Raw genomic sequence first — 24,037 nt, 5'->3', positions numbered from 1 at the left:
GGCTCAATTTGGCCTGCTATAAAGTCTGCAAGGGCTTGACAGGCATTACTACAGGAGTATTTACGTGCCTGCCGCACCAGGGTAAGAGACTTTGAAGATGCAGAAAACAGGACGGAGAAGAAGAAGTGAAAAGAAGGGGGAAAAAAATTACTGAAATGAAAGGAGGGGACCCTTAAATTCCAGGGAATTTTTCCAGATGTTGCACAAATATTCTGCTGAGGCAATCCAGATGTGCTCACTCTGTTTATTCCCTCCTGCTCGCTGTTCCAAGGACTTCTCTTTCTTCCCTTTTTTCTCTTTCACTCTCTCTTTCTACAACCCCTCTACCCCTCCCTCCTTCATGCTGCCCACATCAGTGTTCCCTGATAGTGCCTTTTAAGTGAGGGCTTTAATAGCCCCCAGGGCACCTTAGCATCCACTAGGATCCTGTAATAAACATCCACTCTCATTCTCTAAAGCACATGTTTGTGTTTGTGTGTGTGTGTGTGTGTGTGTGTGTGTGTCAGAGAGAGGGAGATTAGGTGCCTTGTTTTATCGCTATTTGGATCAATTAACAATTAACTCTGTTACTAACAATAGCAGCACTGATGTGATGAGAAAAAAAATAAAAAGCCATGCATTGAGTGAAGCAAGACCTAAAAAAAACAACATGCTTCCTGCTTCCTTCAGCAAGCCGCCACACTAATCCGGTTTTGTTTTCCCCCTTTCCATCACTTCTCGCTTCTCCTCACCTCCACACAAACGCTGTCATGTCTGCCGACGCCGCTCCTCTCCCACAGAGCGTGACCCAGCCACAACCCCTGACCCTCCCTCTCCCAGACAGAACACTGATTCTCAGCTGCTCAACTCTACGCTGCTCCAGATACACCAGTTCATGGATCAGTGTGTCGGGGACTATCCACCACCACCACCGGTTCAGAACATACATGCTGTACCATCACATAATCACGCACATGGCACATAAAAGCATACAGGTGCAGCCTTGTACACTGACACATATACATGTCCAAGCATACACACTTACCCCTTTGAACTCAAATACATGCAAATGTGCCTGTTAGTGCTGAAATGATTAGTCGATAAATCATTCAGTTGATCGGCAGAATATTAAACAACATTAATTTAATTGATAATCGGATAAGTGTTTTTGCCATTTATCAAGCAAAAATGCCAAACTCTGGTTCAAGCTTCTTAAATGTGGGATTTGCTGCTTTTGTGACATTGTAAACCAAATATCACACAAAGCAACCAATCTGAAGACGTCACCCTTTTCAATATTTTCTGACTTTTAATAGGCTACATGATTGACTAATTAAAAAAAAAAACAGGAGAAAAAAAAAACATATGAATAAATAATGAAAGTGACTGTTAGCTGCAGCCCTGATGTATGCCTACACAGACAGACACACACACACACACACACACACATACACATACACATACACATACACATACACATACATAAATCTACACAGCTGCACACAGTCCTGCCAATAATGGTCCTGTTCCGCCAACAACTCAACGCTCAGATCTGCCCTGTCTAATCTGCAGCCTTCTCCTCTTTCCCATTCTGGGCTGAAACAGAAGAAAGCATCCTAAATGTGACATTTGAACTTGTCAGAGCCGTTTGTGCAGGCAACTGTCAGCACTTTGGTATGCAGAACAATGATGACAAAGAAATGGCCAGCGCGCCTGCCTGTCTCTGTATGTCAAGTTTACCTGGTTGCTCAACTCTCTTCTCCTAAATAACACAGACAACCGATTTATATAGAAGGTAGGGTTACATCTGCACTGAATTCTAAATTCATTATGTTAGAGAGTCAAGAAAAAAAAATACACACCGTCATGGAACAGTGATACAAAGCCATGCACATAATCCATTTACATGACTCTGAGAACATTTTCCTTGGTGGCACAATGCGAGGGTTTTCTCAGTCTAATAAGCAGGTTAACACATTCTATAGCCACTATGAAAGCATTCAACTCAGTCACCACTTAATGTGCTTTCTGCATTCATTCAGTCTTCTTAATTTCAGTGACTAAGTAGTGGTGCTCAGTTAAAAAAAAAAAAAAAAAAAGGTGCTCTGCATTTTGGTCTTACCGTGGGCAAGATGGGTTTATATTGGAGCAATTTATTATGTGTTTCATTGCTGTCTTATATTATGTGGCCTCGCTGTATTGTATTACATGGCTCTACTGTGGGATTTTACTGCAAACCCTGTCTGCAAAGCAAATTTCCCTTTTGGCGCAATAAAATGTTGAACTCAAATAGACTGAATGTTGTGGGCAAAGGAAGGGAGGGAACGGCCATCTAAGCGCCTTCAACTAAACGTCACTCAGCTACAAACGACAGGAGTAGAAAATAAAGTTTTCATTTTAGTTATTTACAGGTGCTCTTCAAGGTGGAATGACAGGTACGGAGTGTTCTGTCAATATCAAGTGTAAGAAGTTGTGTGTTGCCGATGTTGTTTTTCCAGATAGACAGCCCCTCCCCCTCCATCCTTAACACCCTTCCACCTTCCTGCCGTTGAGAACATTCCTAAAACCAGACGGCCGCAGCAAGGTGTCTAACGATAGGTGACAAAGCCCTCCAGACTTCTGTACAGACTTTCTGTGCGCATGTATGTGTGCGCGCGCATGCATACAGGTGTGTGTGTTGAGGAGCCAACATCTGGGTAGATGTTTGAACATGCTAGACCTGCAGGCATCAACAAAGAGTTAATCACTCTTTCTTTACTGCAGGCAGAGGAAAAACCCACAGAGGAACCCTGTTATCTCACATATCTTTTTTCTCTAGTCTCTCCCATGCATGGTAATTTGTGAGAATAATGTGAAAGTTACAACTCGTTAAAGCACGTACGTATTTATGCTTAGTATCCATTTCTGGGACGGCCTGTGTCATTACTTCTGTATATGCTAATGTCCCTCGGTATCAGTAATCCAGACTGTTTGGTAGCTCCTGTAATGGATCATCTGTTTATCATAATTGCAGTCACAGCCTCCAATTTTACGGACTAGTTTAAAAGGGCAACTTCGCCGAAGTTTAACCTGAATCCTGTCGTTGATATTGTGAAGGACAAACTTTCTAATGCACTGTGTCTTGAGAGCTTGCTCTTATAGGATCTGGAAATACTCTAGTTGATAACGACAGCTTCAGCTGTCCTCAGTCCCTGCAGGGCTGACTCAGAGGGAGGGAAAAGCGAAAGGGGAAGAACCTCTAAAATAAGGCACCGAACTGAATACAACAGTCACTACAGAAACAGGAACAAGATGGAAGGTCGGTCTATATAAGTGTTATTATCAGCAATGTAACAATGTAAGCTATGGTTGCTATAAATGGCTCGCATATTAATTGGTTAGCACAGCTAATATGGGGACAGTCATTGCTTCAACTGATCGCTTCTAACCCCACAAAAAGTAGCCATTATTACATACAATATTACATTTGCCAGGTAAACAGAAACACTTGCTCCGATCCAACTGACATGTTAGCTCATTTGTTGTTAAGAAACAAGTGTAGCAATGACGCAAGTTGATGTGCTGCATCGTGGTTGAGGTGAGGAGCAGTATTTACTTTGATTGGTCCTAGTGGTGAAATGCTAAGAAAGTCGTAGAGTTTTTGTCTTACAATTTTCCCGTAAATTTAAGATTAAATCCTACTAAAGGAAATTCACAAGACATCTTAGTCAGAGCTCCTAAGGTGAAGAACTGTTTAAAGTGGGGAGAAGGACTTTCGTGGAGCTTAGGAGTTTCTTAAGCGGGGGAGAAAATAGCTGCAGGAAGTCGATGAAGAGGGAAAGTTTTACAAATGATGAAAAAGATTTGATGATATTTGTAGCTGAACATGATCTCAGAGCTGTGATTGCAGTACTCATTCAATGAATCAACACTATTACGTTATTAATGCTATTTTACAGCCTCAGACTTTTTAAACTCCCTCCAGAAATACACACCCTGCCTTGCATTAGCATGTCAAGCTAATGGATGAAATGGACAAATAAATAAAGCAAAGGTTTGTTAAAAGGAAACGTTTGAAAACGCTCAAAGATTCACAGAAGTTATGTTCATTTTGGGAACAGGTTCATCTCGCCATTACTGGGAAAAGGCACATCTGCAGGTTGCCTGAAAATGTGTGTAGTATAAAAACATAACCTTAGAGAACTGAGTCAGTGGCTATTATAAGCTACTTGTGTTTTGTGCCCACGGGCCACTGTGCCTTATTCTGTGTAAGTCTAATCTAAATTATGGCTGTTCCCAAATAACTCATTTCTCTAGGGATGAAAGCCTTTCTGTGTGTTCAAAGCAAGCATATTTCTTGCTATCTGAAGAAAAAATAACTAAATTTCAGCTCTCAAAATTGGCAGTGTGAGGCAGGCTCACTGGGGTCAGACCTCAGTGCAAACCCCTACCTGACTGGGGAAAGATAAATGGGGGATATCCTTAGCCAGTTTGAGGTGTATTTTGGCAAACTGCTTTGCTTCTGAAATCTTCTTTCTTCTATAAATATAAAAACATTCAAGATTTACTTAACATTCACAATGATGATAACGACAAACCTTCCATAAAACATAGTGTGTAAGCCACAGAATTAGGAGAAACACTCTTTATCTTGCTCTCTCCAAACTGCTTTCTTTTAATATTAAAAACGCTGTGATGCGTCCCTGTACGGAGCCCCTAAAGGTCACAGCGAGAATTTTTTGAGGACTACTTTTGCATTCCCTCACAATATGTTTTGCGTTACCTCGCAATATATTTTGCATTCTCTCGCAATACTTTTGCATTACTTCGCAATACTTTTCTTCTTCCATTCCTTCTGAGCCGTATGTCTATTTATAATGAAAGGTAATGTGGAGATTCTCAAGTTACGGCATTAAGCATTGTTTATGGACACCTCACCTTATATGATGACCATTGCAAAGAAGTTATCAGAAAGAACATTATCAAACTTCTGGGTAGGAGCTGTATGTATTAGGAACATCAATTATTGCTCCACACTTACAGCAACAGGCCTTCTACCAAAACCTGTTTCAGCATTAAAGGTTACTTTAATTTGTGCAAAGAACAGAGGACCCTGTGCAAAAACGCAAAATGATTTCCAACTTGCGTTGGTCTGCATTCCTGATCTCTGCAAGTGGTTCAATGCTGTCTGCTCTTTCTGTGACAGAACCACAGACTCTGTTTGCAGCATTTCAGTCACCTTCCGTTTTGTATCAGTCAAAAAAAGCAACACATACAGCACATTAGCTTTATGAGAGAGATTATCTCGCCTCTGGAGACGTCCCGTTGTCCTCAGTGAAACCCCTCTGGTGTACAGTACAGAGTACAGTAACTGTTCACGAAAAAAACCCGACAGCATACTGCAGATTGCCGTAGGCCTACGGCTTTCTTCTGGAGAGACCTCTTGATCTACTAGTTTGTTTAATTTTACTTTCACTAATTACATAACCATGCATGCCTATTGAGCAGTAGTACTGTCAGCATACTTAATGCCCAGCTCAAAGTAAGTGCTATTGCGTTGCGCTGGCAGCAGCTGAGCGGAAATAGACATACGGCTCTGAGGGGAATGGAAGAAGAAAAGTATTGCGAGAGAACGCAAAACATATTGTGAGGGAATGCAAAAGTAGTCCTCAACAAATTCTCGCCGTGACCTTTAGGGGGCTTCGTAGTCCCTATAACATACAGGGACACATAATACAGCATGGGTATTAAAAAATAGTAGCTATCAATTAATCTGATATGTGAAAATATGTATATTGGCGCTATTTGATAGCAGTCAAGATGTGCATTCGTTGGCATGCAGGTGTAAATGTACATAAACTTCACCCTTTCCTCTCAAAACTGCTGCTCTCTGCTTACACCCAAACACCCACCCACTCATACACAGTCACACATGCACACACACAGAACATAACCGAGGTGTTTGGCATGCTGTGGGATTGCCGTGGCCCTGTGCCCAGCAGTGCGTGGAAGCCCCACCCCCCTGGCATCTGGCAAGGTGACAGACAAACATAACGGCGGCGGTGGCGGTGGGGAGGGAGGAAGGCGTGAGGCACACTGGGACACCTCCTCTTGCTCCCTGTGACCTCAAAAAAGAAACTGTGATGGAGCAGCAGGAGACACGGTCTTAATTACCTAGCTCTGTTTCTGCTGCGGCGGCGAGTGTTTACATGTACATGCACACAGACACACACGGGGTGTCTTGAGTATGTGCGTGAAAAAGACAGGGAGAGTACTGTGTATACACCTGAATATACAGTTTTATGAAAACAACCTCACAGTTGGGAGCCCATAATCTAATTCTTTTTCTTTCTCTGAGGAGCGCAGGAACATCAAACACATCATCCCAGCTTTTGATCATGATACACACTGATGACATCGCAACCAGTGTAACAGATACATTATTATTAACATGTAAAGAAATGATCCACTGTAGTTTAATCTTACTTCTGTGCAAAAATAAAACTAATATATATATATATATATATATATATATATATATATATATATAAATAATATTCTCATTGGGGCCAATTATAATTGTGGAATTAAGTGTGGAAGGAATGTGGACATAAGGAAATATAATGACATGAAGGAGAATAATATATCTTGGATTCACTCGATTCGTTATCCCTCTCCAGCGAATACCCATCAAAGCCTATGTGCTCATAACTTGATTACAAAACACATCATCACCGACCAAACAGATGTTTTCATGCATTACTGCCATCACAGATCAGTAGACAGTTGTTATTATTATTGAAAACATGCCAACCAGAAGTGGAGAGGGAAGTTAGCCTCTGACAGCTATTGTTTTTTGTTTCTTGGCAGGGTTTTAATATCACAACACGTACAATATGCTGTGTTCTTTCTTTCCATTTCTTTCTTACTTATATTGTTTCTTTCTATCTCAGTGTCACTCGCTTTTCACAGTCTTTATATTGTGCGATGATGCACACAGGACACAGAGAAGAGAGTTCTGGCTATAGTAGGGCAAACTGACCTTCCTCTCAATGCGAATTATGAGTGTGATTTGGTCAAATCCCCACAGAGACTACGTTTCCACTTCAAAAGAGTGGCCCTACGCACCCTGAATACTGCCATCCCGCAGAAAAGCCATTCAGACACTCCTAGGACCTGCAATAAACCCTGGGACTAATGGTGCTCAGATGATTCCAACACTGAGAAGTGGAAGTGTTCACAGCAACAACCAAGCTTCTGGAAATCCAAACTGTGAGTGCAAATTACTGCTGAAAAGATTGCTTGATTATCATTTAAGGCATCTATCAAGCAAAACTGCCAAACATGCCCTGTTGCTAGCTTTTAAAATGTGAGGATTTGATGCTTTTCTGTGTTTTATATTACTGTAATATATAGTATTATATATATTACTGTTAAATTTTTTTGTGTTTTTGGATCCAATATAACAAGCAACATGAAGACACCACCTTGGGCTCTTGAGAACTTGTGAAGGCCATTTTTCACTGTTTTATAGAGTAATCCTTAGTTGCAGCACCAATGCTAATCACCACAAATCACAAATTGTGAAATCTAGACAAAGAGAGAATGACAAAGGATAGAAAAAAAGTAAAGGAACATAATGATAGAAAGAAAGAAAGAAAAAAGAAATAACTACAAGCTACTGTTTCCCTTTAAACGATATACTGAACGCCAAAGGCAAATTCCTGAGATGATCATGTATAAGAGGAGCAAAGGTCAAGGTTTGAGGTGCAAAGTTCAGTGCGGTCGTCAATAAAGACCTCCTGCGAGCGAGGAGCTCCTTACACAGATAATTAACGAGCCTTTGAGTCATTCTATGATTTGTGCCTTAAAAAGACTTCCAGCAGTTTCTGATTCGCACTATGTTTAGAACATAAAACAAGTGTGGGCTGCAGAGGAGAGAGCATGACAGGCTAAAATATGCACTGTTTTATCTGAAGCCAACTCTTAATGCTTTATACTATAATCAGCAGAGATATTCCATGAAGAAAAGAAAGAAAACACTGGTCTACACTTCACAGCAGTTTATAGTAATTAAAAAAACACACTACATTGGTGTGTTCATAATTGGAGCACAAATCTTTTTTCTCTTGTACAGTTTGGTTTGGATGTTGGCAGGGGTGAAGGGTGGGAAACGGGAGGGTGGGCGCATAGAAGGCAAGCAAATTTTCTTTGATTTGCTTGAGTTAAAGGCCTCGTGGGTGAGATCGAGGGAGAAAAAAAGAGAAAGGAGAGGGAGAGAGACCTGTCACTTTAAGCCATTAAGTCTCGCTATAAAACTCCAATAAAAATGACAGCTGCTGCCCCTTTTCTCAAAAGGGGAGCAAAAGCATCACATCAGGAACACAAAACTGGATGGCCGTAAAAGACAAACTTGGCCAAATGCTTTTGGCAGTGTAATTCCACCAGCCCACTCCCACCACACACACACATACCCCCCCCCCCGGGCAGACACACACCCTCTCCCTGTATTACCTTTGTTCCTGAGTTACTACCAGAAAAGGAATGTCAGTCTCTCCCATACACACATCAGCATGAACCTCACTTTCTCATCAAAGACCATGAACTTCATTGATTTTGGGAGGGAGTGTCTGTGTGTGTGTGTGTGTGTGTGTGTGTGCGCATTTGCCAAGGGTACCTTATGTTCCCCTAGAAAGCAGAAAGCACCACAGAGTTTAGTTCCACCGGATTTAGGAAAAACAACACACACACCTCTTTAGCAAGCGGTAAAACAGGTCTTTGGAGTGAGCAATCAGGCACTTTTCAATAGCGTTAAATGAGTTGTTGTCCATCAAAAGAGGGAGTTTTGTTTCATAATGCTCTGTAAATCATAAAGACTTCAGTCAAGTCTACTTCAACACAGAATTTCTTTAAAAACACGATTTGGTGTGTAAAAGTCTAACCGTTGTATCATTCGCTTAATTCACTCAGTTTTTGTGTTTTTTCATTACACATGTAGTATCTTATTAGGTTTTAGTAGGCTCTCAGTCATTTTAAAGAAAAACTGGTTACTATTTTCTAAAAAGCTGGATTTTGGAACAAAAATCTTTTGAACATAAACTGTTTTCTTCAACAGTAAAAGTAAAATGATGGCTGTACATTACACACAGTAGTCTCATTGTAGTCAAGTCAATTTTATTTGAACAGCCCAAATTTGTCTCTGAGGGTGTTGCAAGCAGAATGACTATACTATACAACACCCTCTATCAGACCCCTGATTTGGATAAGGAAAAACTCAATAAATCAATACAACCAGACATTTGCAACATTCACTAGGTGAAACAGGACTACTTTTAGGTGCTGACATGTTTGCCACTATGTAATCTACCAAACAGAAAATCAACACCGGCAGATCACCTGACCGAAAAAGGCTTTTCACCTCAGCACTGTTCAAAAACTCTCTTTTCACTGCGACATTGTTTAATTTACTGACAGACTGTGACGATCAGCCTCATATTGCTCTGACAAACGGACACATTCTCATTTCAATGTCACCCCTTCAGTCTTCATAGCTTAATGTCAGATATGGAGGGGGTGGTTGATTCAGTATTCATAGCGGATGTCGTCATCACGGCCAACAACCGGTCTATAATTGTGAAATGTACTGGCTGTCATTTCTAACAGTTGCATGTCAGAATTTCTAATGCAGCACGACAGATAATTACACTGAGTAAGCGGCTAATCGATCCATTCAAGGACTTTGCAGATAGCAGCGTCCTTGAAGTGGCCAATTAACAATCAGCGCTCAAGTGGACCTTTGATGGAGCAAGTTGAAATATAAATGGCGATTTAAAGGCCGACAGATTAGGACTATAGGCGATAAAAAAAGATGCTGACCACAGCATGTGCTGTGGCTGGAAGGAAAAGATGAGATCCAACAATGCTGGAAAAGTGTTCCTCCTCCTTTAAACAATTAAGTGTTGAGAACTTACACCAACCACAGAGGCTTTCAGATAAGACTTTGCTGTCTGTATTTGCTGTCAAGTGTCTGTATGGGCTACTCTGGTGTGCTTTTAGGCAGACTGAAACTTGAATCACTTTCAGTGTGGACACACAATACGGTGCACCTGTAATAACAGCCTGTCAGTGTGTGTAACACTGGCGGTTTGGCGTATTTCTGGGAAGCCACATAAAGGGCGTTGTGGCGGCAGTGTCAGCGAGCGGGGCCTGTAACAGAAGAAAGCCGCCCAGTGCCTCAGAAGTCCCCGTGAATCTCCCCGGTGCACCCAGGCAGCTGATGATACGCGTAAAGGTGTAACATGACGCCCTCATGAAAGAGCAGCAGACACAATAAGAGGGCTCGCCTACAGCTCTGTGCTTATCTCTGATACAGGGGACAAGGGTCTGCTCTGTTCACTTTGACAAAGTTGTAGCATTAACGGTTTACAGTGCAGTGCGTCTGTGTGAGACAGCATGCGTTTAAACTGGAAATTAAAAAGGACCCTTAATAAAAACTAGACTTGGCCTGAGATTAATGGTTTCACAACTGAGTAGTTCATGAACAAAATTACTGTTCAATTCAAATTCAAACATGTCCTATGTTATTATTTAATATTATGACAGCTGTGTAAATTCCTTTGGAAAAAGAATGTGAAAGTTGCCACTCTCCCTCTATAACCTTTTACTAAGTGTCCTCCATAGCCTGTGATCTTTGTGTAGATTACATTATCAAAACTCAGAATTGACATCAATGCACAGAGATCCTAGAGCAGTTATCCCACACCTGAGTCACCTGTTTGTAACTGATGTGAAGTTTGCCCTCATCTTTACTTGAGCACAGTTTTAAGAGACAAATCCAGACTGCCCTTGATAAGTCAAGCAGCTTTGTTGGAGCACAGAGCCAAGTTCAATGCATATCTTTAATTTTTTTTATCAGTTACCAGATGACTGTACGAAAACACACACAACCTGCGCACAACACATAGGCTAGCTTAATACAATCAACACGTGCCAAAAAAGTAAAAAAGAAACTGCTCGTTCTAGTTAAAATTCCTCTAACTTAACTGTTTCTGCAACATTGTGTGTTTAGTCCTACTCGTTAACGCGCGTAGAAAACGCTTAAGTACAAAGCTTCATTTCGGTTTGCATTTTTTCTTTGAGAAACTGACATTTAAATTAAAAGTAAAGTTTTAAGCGAAGTTCAAACAAGTACATTTAACTGCAGCGCACGCGAGGTAGGCGCACAGCGTATCCCAAGCGAGATGTCACTCCGTATCTAAGCGAAATGTCATCAGCTCAAATAGCGGCGTAAGATATGCAACACAGTGAGGATGTATCTGGTTTTATCGGAGTAAAAACGATAAGCCAGTGTTAGTCAAATTACAGAAGGCAACGTCCGCTACAGCTCGTCAACAGCTCTAAACATGTTGATGCATTTGGCAACTCGCTGCACGCGCTGTCAAAAGAGAAAAGAGGGAGAAAAACAACACAGCGCGAGGGCACGTTTCACACTGAGCTGCCGATGAAAGTTCTATCAAAACCCTCAAAATTATAACAGAGCAAGGCTTTGTCATTAAACAAACAAACTTACCCAATGACAAGAATGGTTTGGTTTCCATGTCTGTCTGGTAGGTTAGCTCATGCCAGCTGAGACGACCGCGTTTGGGAGTTTTTCACAGGCGGCTGCTCGAGCAGACCAGACCAGACCAGGGCGCTGCTGCTGCTGCTGCTGCTGTGGTCCTCTTCAAGGAGACGGGACTCGGTTCGAAGCGGTAAAAGTGACAGGTCGATGTCTGATAGTCTCGGAAGATAACCTAATGTTTCTACGTCTGTTTGCTCACTCAGCCGCTGTGTGCTCACACTCCTCTCCTCTCCCTCTCGTGCTCGGTGTACAGCAACTCCAACTACTGGATCTGTACTGCAAAAGGGACCTGTGCAGGGGGTACTCCCACCAACGTAGGCCGAGCTGCAGCGACACCACAGATACAAACAGGAGCCCTATCGTGAACTTTGAAATTAACAACACAAAAGACAGAGAGAGAGAGAGAGAAAAAAAAAAGCATGCAGTGCATTTTATGCTAGATATTAAAAGTCTACAGATTTCCTCCAGGTAGAGGTTTTCCAAATCACGTGGAGCTGTTTCAGCTGAGCAGCAGCTACTTATTCTTTTCTCTCCTTATCTCCTGTTATTTTAACCTGGTCACATCTGTTGAACCAGAGCTGTTGGCTCAGTAGATAGATGTTTCAACTGTATTTACAATGAGCCTATTTCTCTCTCTCTAGAAGCTGCTATAACATTAAAAAAAAAATCAAATAAACACACTCACCTATAGGCCTACAGTAGTGTTAGGATTTAATAGTATTGTATCTCGTTTGAATCTGGAAGAATGGATTGGAGAATTATTAAATCATTTAAAACTTTTGACACAGGACTAAGAATCCAAGTCTGACAGTCAAAGAACTAAAACTCTGGCAAAAGTTTTGCCTGCATTATTTAAATGACCTACCAGAATGTTTTGTAGCCTACATTTATATGCAGATGTACTAAAAAGCGATGGAAATTAGTTCTTTTCTAATGAAACATGGGAGGTTAAAAATGCATTAAGAGTGTTTCCTGACACTCAAAGAAATCCAGATATTTGAAACAGTAAAGTAAATCCAGACCAAGAAAGCTGTGCAAGCTCAAGTGTTACACAGTTACTGTACTGTATCAATATTTTCAACTCCCCTCTCTACATCTGCTAATGTTTACTACATTCATACTGTGATCTGCCAACATGGCACAAAAAAGAAAGAAAAATCTATGAATTTATTGCAGATGCATAAAAGTTTGAGGCAGATTCACATAAGCCCCCCTCGGCTAGTTTTACAGCAAGCGGCAGCGTGTGCAATTTGCATAACTCTCACTGCATTAGAGCAATGCTAGATCTAGATCTCTGTCATTGTTCCTGCTGCTATATCTGTTCTGGCCATGACAGTTTATGCCTAAGTCAAGCCACATCCATCGTGTGTGCACCGACTCCCCTTCAACACTCAATCCTGCACACATAGGCGAGGCACATGTTTCAGGAGAGTGAAAAATGTCCCCTTCTTTGCCCCAGATTGAAGGAGAGTACCACAGATGCTGGCTTTACATTTCCCCCATGCTGTAAAAATCCCTTATGCAGTGCATATAGGAGCGATTTAATGTAAACATACGCCTCCTGCAGCCATCCTCTAGGCCCCTGTGATGAGCCTGCTCCTATTAAGCACTTGAAGGTGTTCACCACATTTGTACTGAGGCGAGATACATAATTAATGTAATGCATGGCACATCAAAGATCAAAGGCATGGTTTGTGCAAAAAAAAAAAAAGTTAAGTTAAGTCTGACTGGGCACTGATTCAAGGTGTGTTTGTGTGCATGAGAGAGAATGTATGTGCATTTTATGTGTGTGTGTTCTTGTGTAGGTGTGCAGATGTGTGAGGAGAGAAAAATGAGTCCTGCTGATTATTCCACTCAAGGCCTTGCTTTTGTGTGAATATTTCCTTCATCTACCTTCCAAGAAAACAATTATCACTCATCAGACGGCGTCATGTTTGCAAGATGATGTTAAGTGGCTTAATTGGCTGGGTAAATGCTCATCAGAGGGGGAGGGAGGGAGGGAGGCAAGAGCAGTGATTGGACATCCTATTTGTCCTCGGTTCAGGGGGCTGTTTTGCCTCGGGCCTTCACTCTGTAATAGAAGACAGACACAACACAGCCTTTTTAAACACCTCGATCAGGCCGGGTTCTCTCATCTGCCCACTAGAATGAGCTATTTAATCCTCAACTTGGGCTATGATTAATAGCGGTCTGACCCTTCACCTCCATCCATATAAATTCTCTGGAGGCTGTTTTTTTGGCTATCCTCATCGCCTCGCACCTCTGGTCGCGGAGGTCTCGAGTCTATACTCTTAATTGCGACATCTCTTGGCTCAGTTCTGTCTCTCATTTCTGTCTCTTTTGCCGTGTTTTTCTCCACTTTAAAGCAATGTGTTTGGGCCTCAGGGGACGGAAGACCACCGTTACGATACACCCCTCCATGGCTTTGCCAACCTCCTCCTCTTTCTCCCTCTCTTAAAGTGGGTGATAAATGGGACAAGGGCCTTTTGGTCTCCTTTGTACTTTGACCATTCACAACAAGCTCATCCGTAAAAGCGATTATGGCCTCTTTCAGTGGCAATGACAATGGTTTCCACTCCTGAGGAATGTACGGATAAATGTACACTGCAATTTTGATGAATTGTTTAATCAATACAATGTCTAAGATGATGTCTGCAAATAGCTTGTTATGTCCAACCAATGGTCCAAAACCCAAAGGTATTCAATTTACAATGATATGAAACAGGAAAACAGCACATTTTCTAATCTGAGAAATGTGACTTTTTCGCTTGATAAATGACTCACACAATTAATTGATTATCAAAAATGCTGTATATTAATCGACTAATCGTATTTGCACCACTGGAATCCATTTATAAAAAATATTCAAATCAAGCCACGCCTCTTAACGAAATACAGGAAACTACTTAGAGCAAGTATTCAGACACATAGTTCATTTGGTTTTTATTAGGAGGAAATGATTTTGTTTTATTCCCCTTAAATGTGGCCATGATTGAGGGCTGAGGAAAAAGGTGTGCTATGAGGGACACAAAAGCATGTGAGATCATTAGGGCGTTTGCTGAAGTGTTCAGCATTGTCTGACCCGAGGGAAGGTCTTGATCGTCACAGCCCCGGGTTTGCATTCCTTAACCCCAGGGTCAGGGCTTTGTCTGAGGATAGCACTGAGGCAACTTCCCCTGCGGAAATCAACAAGAGCTGGCACACTGAACGCTGGAGACACACACAGAGGCAGGAAGATGGACAACCACACACACAGAAGCGCATACATGGTCGTAAACATGGCAATTTTGTCTAAAAACCGAGACAACTGTTAACGCACCATACCATTGTATGTGTCTGTAGCGCATTAAATACAAATCACATACTCATACAAACTGAGTGCATCAGAAATGACGGTGATAATCTCTCACTGCATAGGAAAACTGTGGGAGCACATGTTTATTTTCTACATCAAAAGACTTCTTTTCAGTGATGTCGCCAAGTTCTCAGCAATTAACTTGGTTAGCACAATGTTACTATCACTGACAGGACTGAGAGAAAATGAGACCCAAGTTGTAAATAACTGAAGTAATTCTTTAAAAATAATGAAACTTTCTGCCAGTTGATTGTGCTGTACCGAATTCCGATCACCGTCTGGAAAGGTAGAAAAAAATACATCAAAATTTCAAAATCATTTGTATTAAATGGGGTAATACATGCAAAACCACTGGTATGGTCCACTAAAACACAATTCAATACAGCAGCTATATTTTAGACTACATCTTTCTTTAGGGCTTCTGACTTTTTTTTATTCCACAAATTTAAAATGAAAACATAAACGTACTAAACAAAGATATCACAAACCTGTTTTCGAATGATACGAAGGCCATTTCACGTCATTATGCACAGCGCCACTTTGCTCTGCTCTGTTTTCACAGACAGAGTTCATTTCATTGGAGGTGATAAGAGCTTTGTGGATATCTGCCCATCAAATCGAACTGATGAATGGCATGGATCCAGGCGCGGGGCCAAGAAATGGTAATTTAAAAAAAAAAAAACGCACAATATTTTCCTAAATGATCAGAACCCATTCCACTCAGGGCTGTTATCAATATTGAACATTACATCAGCTGTATCACTGACTCGCCATGCTGGGTTTTGAATGCTGCCACGGGAGGACAAGACTTCCCTCAGTGAAGTGAAGGCATGCATCATTCTTTAATATCATATTAAAGTGAAATTGGCTACATTTAAACAGACACGGCGATAAATCTAGTCAGCACTTGGCAGAAGCTGGTTTTATCGCGGAGGGGAGAATCACCGTCCCTGCAGAGCATCATCTTCTTACCTGCGATTGAGTCCAGCATTATTGCACGATGATGGAACTACTGTGCTGTTGGAGCCGACAGATTGAGAGGGTGAATTATGGCTGTGCAAAGGGTTGAAGGTGTAGTCAAACATTTTTTTTCCTTTTTGGTCCGGAGTTGAAAGAGGACAGGTGACAAGTAAGTACACGTTGGAAGGTTAAGAATGTAATTCACTTCACATAACTGATTAAATTTTCATTTTCAAGATTGCATGATTTTTCGGTTCCGTTTTCGTTCAGTTTTGATTATTTTACAACAAAATCGGTTGAAAAAAAATGGATTTGTGTTGAAAGAACATGTTAAAAATTTCCCCCTCTGTTACCATCTAAAAAGCATAAGTCAAAGATGTATAAAGTGTCACCTTCAGAATGTCCTTTTTCCATCAGTAATCCATCCAAACCCACACTTATTTTTAGCCAGCCTGCCTCCAGTGTGATTGCTCTGTGCAGAAACTGAGAAGCTAGGTGCCCAATCACAGTTTTTCATTATCAAATTCCTGCAATACCATTACATGTAATCTGTCACTCCAAAGACTGAGTTTATGTAGGTCTACAGCACATTACATAAGATGTGTCTCATCCCAAGCCCCCATTCACACAGCTGTCTAGGTCTGTTTTGAAATGACAGTAGAACTACCAGTTGTTGCACATTTCTGTGCAGACATTTGTGTCCAAAATGGGCTGGAAACCACTTGTCAAAGCGTTAACCGCCACTGACTAGATTCACTTGAGTCACTAATTTACATTTTACAGAAAGCGTTTTTTGGCTTGCAGTTTTGCCTTGGAAAGCTCAGCTGCTTTGCGCCGCATTGTTGTTGATCCTGCTTTGCTTTGCAGCGTCAATCAGAGCACATCTTGTAACAAAACGGTGGTCCCAGTTCAACCCCATAGGCTGAAAGATTTGGAGGCTGGATAAAGTGTCTATTTTTGTATTTGTTACTTATTTGAAACGTGCATGCTTTAACATGCTGCAGCTGCCAATGTGTGCACATAGGGTAACTGAGTGCATTTGGAAACATTACTCATCTAAAAGATTACAACAGCCATTACAGTTAAATAAAGGTAGAAAATGCAAAAATATATAGGTCTAAAACTAGAATTTACCTTTTCAAATGACACATTTAACACAGCTATAAACCTCAGAGAAGCCTGGTCATATCTGATATTGGTCAATAGATGTGTCCTAAGTGACATCGTTTCCAGTCGGTTCAGTACAGCTGGGAGAGAGCGCCACACTGTTGGACTTCAGCTGAGTAAACATTCCCCACCGAGGCCAGAGATCTTGTGTACACACAGGGCACAGCGCACGTTCAGCGAGGGGCCTCACACCCGCCACAAGGATGGATGGTCTAACCAGGCCAGAGTCCATGTGGGCACAGCAGTCAGAATATGACAAGAGACCACCCCATCTGCTGAAACCATTAAGCTCTGACCAACAGATACCAGCTTGGGCTAGGCTGTGGCTGTAGCGCTTCCACACCTCTTGCCTCCTCATATACACACGTGTTTGCAAAAATGCATGCGCGTGATTTATGTGGTCCTCAGTCCGCTTTGTGAAGGAAATAGACTCAATGGTACTTGAAAGGGACAGAGAGAGTCAATTCACTGAGAGGAACAGAGTGAAGTGGAGTAACAGGGCAACCACAGGACTCCTACAGACCAGCAGTGACACACATGCAAGACCATAGCTAATAATAAACCTCTGTCAGTCAGACATGGCGGATGTGATAGAGATAATACATTTTCCTTTGCCAAAATCAAAGTAATTTTTCCTGTATTTGAAAGGAAGCCTGTGGAGATATCAGGGCTAGACATTAGTGAGTGCGAGTCCAAGTTAGCCCAAGGGATGCAGCGAGTAACAGTAATTTGTCTGTATTAAGCCTCCTCACAGGAGCTCATGTTGTTGCTGCCAGTTAGACATCCCACATTTACCATCTCCATCTTTTGGTTACTATTCAGACCTGTTTGTTTGTCTCTTAGTTAGCAGGATATTAAATAATACTTGGTAGATTTCGGTAAAATTTGGTGGAACCTTAGTCCACTGGCCAACGAAAAAGAGATTTGTTTTCGGTGCAGATAGCGCCACAATGTGAGCATTTATTAAGCGCTTTTATTTTGACTCATGACTCCATATATGTGAGGCATAGCTGCAAAATTTCTTTGGTTCAAGGTAATTTCACAGGCCTCGCCTATTTCTGTCAAAACTGATCAGCTGCCACTTTGACTTTTGGCAAAACACACCAATCGGCGCCAGATTTGGTGCATAAAATACTTGGAATGGTGAAAAAACAACATGTCCCCCAAATTTATCTAATCACTGGACTGTTACAAATCACTGTTGAAAAATATTATGATTATGGTTAAGGTTTGGTTAGGTTTAGGCACAACAACAACTTGGTTAGGTTTAGGGAAAGGACATGGTTTGGGTTAAAATGATTACTATGTTAAGGTTAGGGGAAATGCGTTGTCGTGGTTACAGTAATAAACAAGTGGTTATGGGAGGATGAACCCCAACGTTGACTGTCGGTTGGAAACAAATGTTGGTCCAATATTTTGTTGACAACAACGACACCTGACTTCCTCCTTTGCTCCTGTCATAATTATTACAGAAACTAGAGGGCTTTATCACTTGAACGTAAACATGCTGTATGTGGTTTTGGTGCACTTGATGAAATGACTGTCAATGGTTACAGCACATGCCCTATAACTGTATGTCATGCACCTCTCTGTCTCTTCCCCATTTCCTGTCTGAAAAATGTAGAGGACTGTGTGGCCTTGGCAGAGGTAGACACTCTCTAGGTACTTCTTAGTTTTTTATTTTATTTCAATGGGCAACCATGGATTTTTTTTAAAAATCAAAGAATGTGTTTCGAAAGTAGTTTGTAGGATTTGGGGTCATGTAACTTAGTTAACACATTGAAGATCTTTTGAATTTTAAAGTTTCAAAAGTCAAGCACAAAAAAAAAAAAGAAAAACATATTTCCAAACTTTTCATGCAAGAACAGCTCGTATCTTGTCAGCAGACTGCTGGAGAGCCGCCCCTCCTTCACACATTATCTGCCTGTGAACTGTGAGCACAGGGCTGGATGTGTTTGTGTATGTGGGTGTGTGTGTGTCTCAGCCACACTCTCACTGTGATTTACAGCTCCTCTCACACTCTCCCCTTCTGTCTGCTGGTCAACAGCCACGGTGAAGGTGGTTACAATGGCCGGCTACGAACCACCATAAATCTGGACACTTCCTACTACTGTCTCTCACTTCAAGGGGAAGCCTGTCCTGTTGCAAACATGATTAACCCTCTTCCTCTCTGTCCACAACCCCCTGCACACACCCTCCGACCTCCTTCCCCCAACAAGAGGCCATGCTGCAGGGAAAAAACAGGGTCTCCTTCACACCTCAGAGGCAAGGGACCTTCCAGATTTGCCATTCCTTCCCTGCACAGGAAATAACTAATAAAATATAACCTAGACTTTGTATTGGACCTATAAAGACTGTATGTGAACAAAAAATTAAGAACGGTGTAAAAGTAAACAAAATAGTTCATGCAAGGAGTAACAGTATTCCTCCCCCACAATATGCTAAGTATAAAAGCTAACGCTTTTTTCTTTAAGTTTTTATGAAAGTGCCTTTCTTCTCTCAATGACAAAGTAAGAAAAAAGTTTTCAAAAGGCTTTCAAACCACAAAAGACTTGTTCAAGATGAGTGAAGCGATAGTCCCAGCATGCCAATTTGCAGCTTAGTAAGGAAGCTTGCTTGGTGCTGGGAGGTTTAGAGCAGGAATAGAGACGTGTTGTCATTGAGCTGCCTGAATGCATCTATGAAATTTCAGATGAAAAAGTGGGGGGCGTTGGGTGCTGTCAACAGAGAGCTGGTCCTTCAGTGAACTGTGGCAGCAGACGATAACATGCACCTTTAGCTTAAGCCCCAGCCTGTAGTCTGCTCCTGCCCAGAGGAAACACACACACACACACACACACATGAAACACACATGTTTACGCACTCATAATCACCCACGTGCACACGATGTTGTATACCGGTATCTGGCAAAAGCATGCACATTCAAGTGTAAACACACACATGCATGGGCACAAAAAAGCCTGCACACCCACACGCACACGCACACTCATTATTCATGGGGAAACACACACAGATGCTTGATCTCCTTGCTGTCAGTCAGGCTCTTTTTCTGGGTTCCACTTGAGGACACATTTTTTGAAAAACTTTATATGGCCAATCGAGCCAAACCAGACAAAATTCTTTTGAAATGTGGTTGAGTGTTGATGTAGCAAAAAAAAAAGGACATTGACTTTGCATGCCGAGTGCTAAATTATTCCAAGTGGTACAATAAATAAATAATAATGGTAATAATAATGGTAAATAATTTGTTATGTTGTTAGTATAACATGACATATTTTGACCCCTGGTGTGTCAAACGGTTGGTAAATGACTCTAACTAAACATTGCATCAGTGGACTAAACCTGTTGGTTGCCTTAATCATGCACTTCTGTCAACCTGTGTATTACTGCTACTGCAAAACATATTGGCTAAATGGAATACAATGCTTCACTTACTGTAATAGCACTTTAATAGTATGGTTGCTTTAACAAACACAAGCTAATGCAGGAGCTAATGTTAAACTAACATTTAACTAAAGCATAGCGTACAATGCTTACAATGTGTGATAAAGTTTCTAAAAGTACGTTGAAGGCTGAAAATCAGATGTTTTTTAAGGAAAAAGTAAGAAAGGGTTAAGTAAGATGAGGACCATGCCTTAAAGATGTAGGCAATCATTTACTTTGTTTTCATAGCAATAATTTCTCATATTGAAATTAAATAATAAATAAGGTCTGACATTGTAAATAATTTAATTGCGACTTAATTAATAACCCGAAATGTTTGTATGCTTCATTTCATAACAGAGTCTAAATAAATCATTGTTGGTGATGTTTCCTGTATATGTTGACAGTCTGACTTGCTTCCAAGTAAGTTACAGTAATGCACGATGTGGAAGTATACTGAACTAGTGAATTATATATTTCCAACATGAGGATGATTGCAGCAGTGAAGCTGCAGTTTTTATGACAGTTGTGTATTCATGTCTGCTAAATGGTGATGCATCTGCTGTTGGCATCAACATGGGAAATCCTGTATATACTGTGAGATGGCTCAGGGATGTATATAGTAGAAATACAGCACATTACAGTACAATTGGCACAGTAATCCTAAACGTTATATTCTTACAAATAGTTACTATGGCCTAAAAAATTACAATAGAGTTGAAAATAGAAACATTCCAAGCAAGTGGCGTGTAGTAACGCCTTAGCAAAGTCCAAAATTACCACATCAAGGTCTTTTGTTGACAAATCATTCTTGCAAAATATTACAATGTTTTGGTAATATGACTAGATCAGACACATGACAAATCGTCATGTCCTGTTGTCTTTGTAAACAGGTCTCGGTTTTGTGTGTTGTGCTGCTCTTTGATCAGAAATGATAATGGTAAGACTCACTTCCCACCGTCTTTACCACCTTTTCTTCGCTAATAGAAAAACAGCAATGTTATGAGCCCATTAGCCATAGAATGATTTACACTAGAAAGACCTGTGAAGGAGCCGCCACCTGCTCCCATGCTCTTTTTGCCCCCAATTCCCCTCCCTCCATGCCTATGTCTGAAAGCACGATGAGGTCATTATGCCATTATTACAATAATGCCATCAATGAAGTCCCGACCGCGGTAACAACACCTGTTTGATGCACCCTCAGGGACGTACTCAGCAAGCAGTCGGCATCTTTTATTTATTTATTTATTTAAGCTGAGGGGAGAAAATAAATAAATGATGGCGCAACACTGTTTATGCAAATCTCATTTCACATGCGTCTTATACCCTGCCACGGTTACTTGGCTGTGCACAGCTGAGATTTTGGGGCAAGTGACAGCGCAGAGACTTAATATGACTGATTTCCTCTGTAATGATAATGCGATTGAGCACACTGTTTGTGGCGGGCACAAAGGGGCACATGAATAAGAGAAGATTTGGGGTTAAAGTGCGAATGATCAGGAGGACTTTCTGGGCCAGCCTTCTCCCCAGGCTCATACAGTAGATACATTAAAGCATGTTTTACTTCATGGGATGAGTACAGTCTGCTGTGTGTGTGTGTGTGTGTGTGTGGATGGATCACACCATATGGAAGTCTTCAGTGGGTGAAGTCAGCTATTGTACTGCAGTGATGTATGAGTCTCTCTAATGGATTGCTGTCGACATGTGGTATTTGTTGTATATATTGTGTCACTCTGGCTCGCACTCTGCATTGTTTGCTTCACTCTCCTCTCGCTTTTGAACATCTGCCGAGTACTGTGACGTACAAGTTACCCAGCACGCAGGGAGAAGTCTGAACATTTTAAATATTTAGAAAACTTTAAAATGTCATACTAAAGCACAAGATTCAAATATCTTCTTTTTGAGTCACAAACCATCACAACTTCCTATGTATCTGGGACTTCCTGTAGGATTTAACTAATTGTCATTGATTAAATTTTGTCTTACTGTGTCTCCCAAACAACTAATTTAGTATAATTTTTCAATATCAGTGCTAGTACAATACCAGAGTTTCAGTTCTGACTCCAAAACTATACTGTAGTCAGTTGTGGTAACAAATGGCCACCTGATGATACTGTAATTCCAATATTCACTCCTTTAGTTCTGTTTTTAGTCAACACCAACGGTTACACTTTACTTGGATAGTCCGCCTACAGATAGTTTAAAGTGTATTTATAACATTTCCACAGCTTATTAGTTGAGATTCAGCTTGTTTCACAAATAAAGGTTTGGTTAGGTTTAGGCACAAAAAAACATCTTTGTTAGGGTATGTTCGTGAATTGTCACATATATTTTATTGATAATCTGTTAAACATCTACAGACAACAGCTCTATACACTGTTACCCCACCAATTCCTGAGAAAAACACCTGGCTCTTTCACTGCTAAATGCGCCCCTATGTTCACCAGCTAGTTGCTAACTTCGTCTGTCTGCTGTTTGGTGCTGAGAAGATAGCGCCCTGAGTCCAGTCTGTGGTTCGGTTCAGGCAACAAAGCACTTTGGTTAAGGTTAGGGAAAGATCGTTGTTGTCAGTTAAAATTTGAATAAACACGTGTCTCAAGTCACTGTGGACTTTTTCTATATTAAACCAGACCATGATCTTTCCCCGACCTTAACCATATGCTGCCAGTGCCTAAACATAACCATAAAAAAGCCAACAATAAGTAACAATGCTGTAGTCACTACAAGAGGAAATTGTATTGCAAGATCAGATATTTTGTTGGAAAACAAATGAAATACATCAGTGAACATTTTACTGACACGTTCAGTATCAACATTTTTGTGAGTTGCCAGATACTTTAAGTAACAACATTTCCTCATTATGTTAACAGAAAGCGTAATCTGATCAGCATTCAGTTTCCTTCAAAACGTATTGGTTGTTGCAAATTAGTTGTATATGAACGTAACTTTAAGGACACATGGTTGCTGAAATGCTCTTTAGAGCTGAGGGGACCTGCAGAGTCAGGTGATAATTCTCTGTGGAGTCGTCACTGCAAGCAACTCTAAATCAGAAAATATCTGATCATAAAATAATTAATCTAATGCCAAGGTCATGCTACATTAACAGCCCAATGATAATAATAGAGTTTTTTTTTGCTACTTCTGCATACAGATGATAATGTGTTCTCTGTGACACAGAGTCCAGATCCTAGAAGTCTGTCTTTGGCCTCTTCTGCCCAATCACCTTTGCATGTCATGCAGGTTGCGAAAGACTGCACGCTATGATTGGTCAGGGTTCAACCTGTATTCTGACATGTCTTTCAGCTAAGACACAGCAGGAATTTAAGGAGTGAAACCATCTCGAAAGACATAAATGTCATAATCTGCCCAAGCATTCAAAGTTTTTGTTACTTGACAGTTTTCAATATTTAGTTCCAAGGATTTTGATCGGTTCTTTTGATCAGTATTGAGGATTAGGTTTGCTTAGTACTTCTATTCCTTCTATTCTCAAGTGTGCATTGACGTCATAGTGAGCAGCTGTAACGAAAGAGTTTCCCCTCGGGGATCAATAAAGT

General features: G+C 41.0%; 1 protein-coding gene across 6 annotated transcripts in view; it reads right to left on the bottom strand.

Annotated features, from left to right (window-relative positions):
- Positions 1 to 11,884, bottom strand: part of rxraa (retinoid X receptor, alpha a) — a 107,953-nt gene extending 96,069 nt beyond the window's left edge. For 3 of the 6 annotated variants that reach the window (XM_044174760.1, XM_044174763.1, XM_044174761.1), the window contains exon 1: positions 11,528 to 11,884. Coding sequence is in view for 2 of the 6 variants with exons in the window: in XM_044174761.1 (XP_044030696.1) it covers positions 11,528 to 11,555 (28 nt within the window). In the remaining 4 variants the exon portion in view is untranslated. The remainder of the gene's footprint in view (positions 1 to 11,527) is intronic. The other 3 variants (XM_044174764.1, XM_044174765.1, XM_044174766.1) reach the window with 1 other exon arrangement.
- Positions 11,885 to 24,037: the final 12,153 nt, after the last annotated feature.

This window comes from Siniperca chuatsi, linkage group LG18, assembly GCF_020085105.1.
Source record: "Siniperca chuatsi isolate FFG_IHB_CAS linkage group LG18, ASM2008510v1, whole genome shotgun sequence".
Taxonomy (NCBI): Eukaryota; Metazoa; Chordata; class Actinopteri; order Centrarchiformes; family Sinipercidae; genus Siniperca; species Siniperca chuatsi.
The sequence above is the reverse complement of the archived record's forward strand: the minus strand, read 5'-3'. Positions and strand labels throughout refer to the sequence as shown.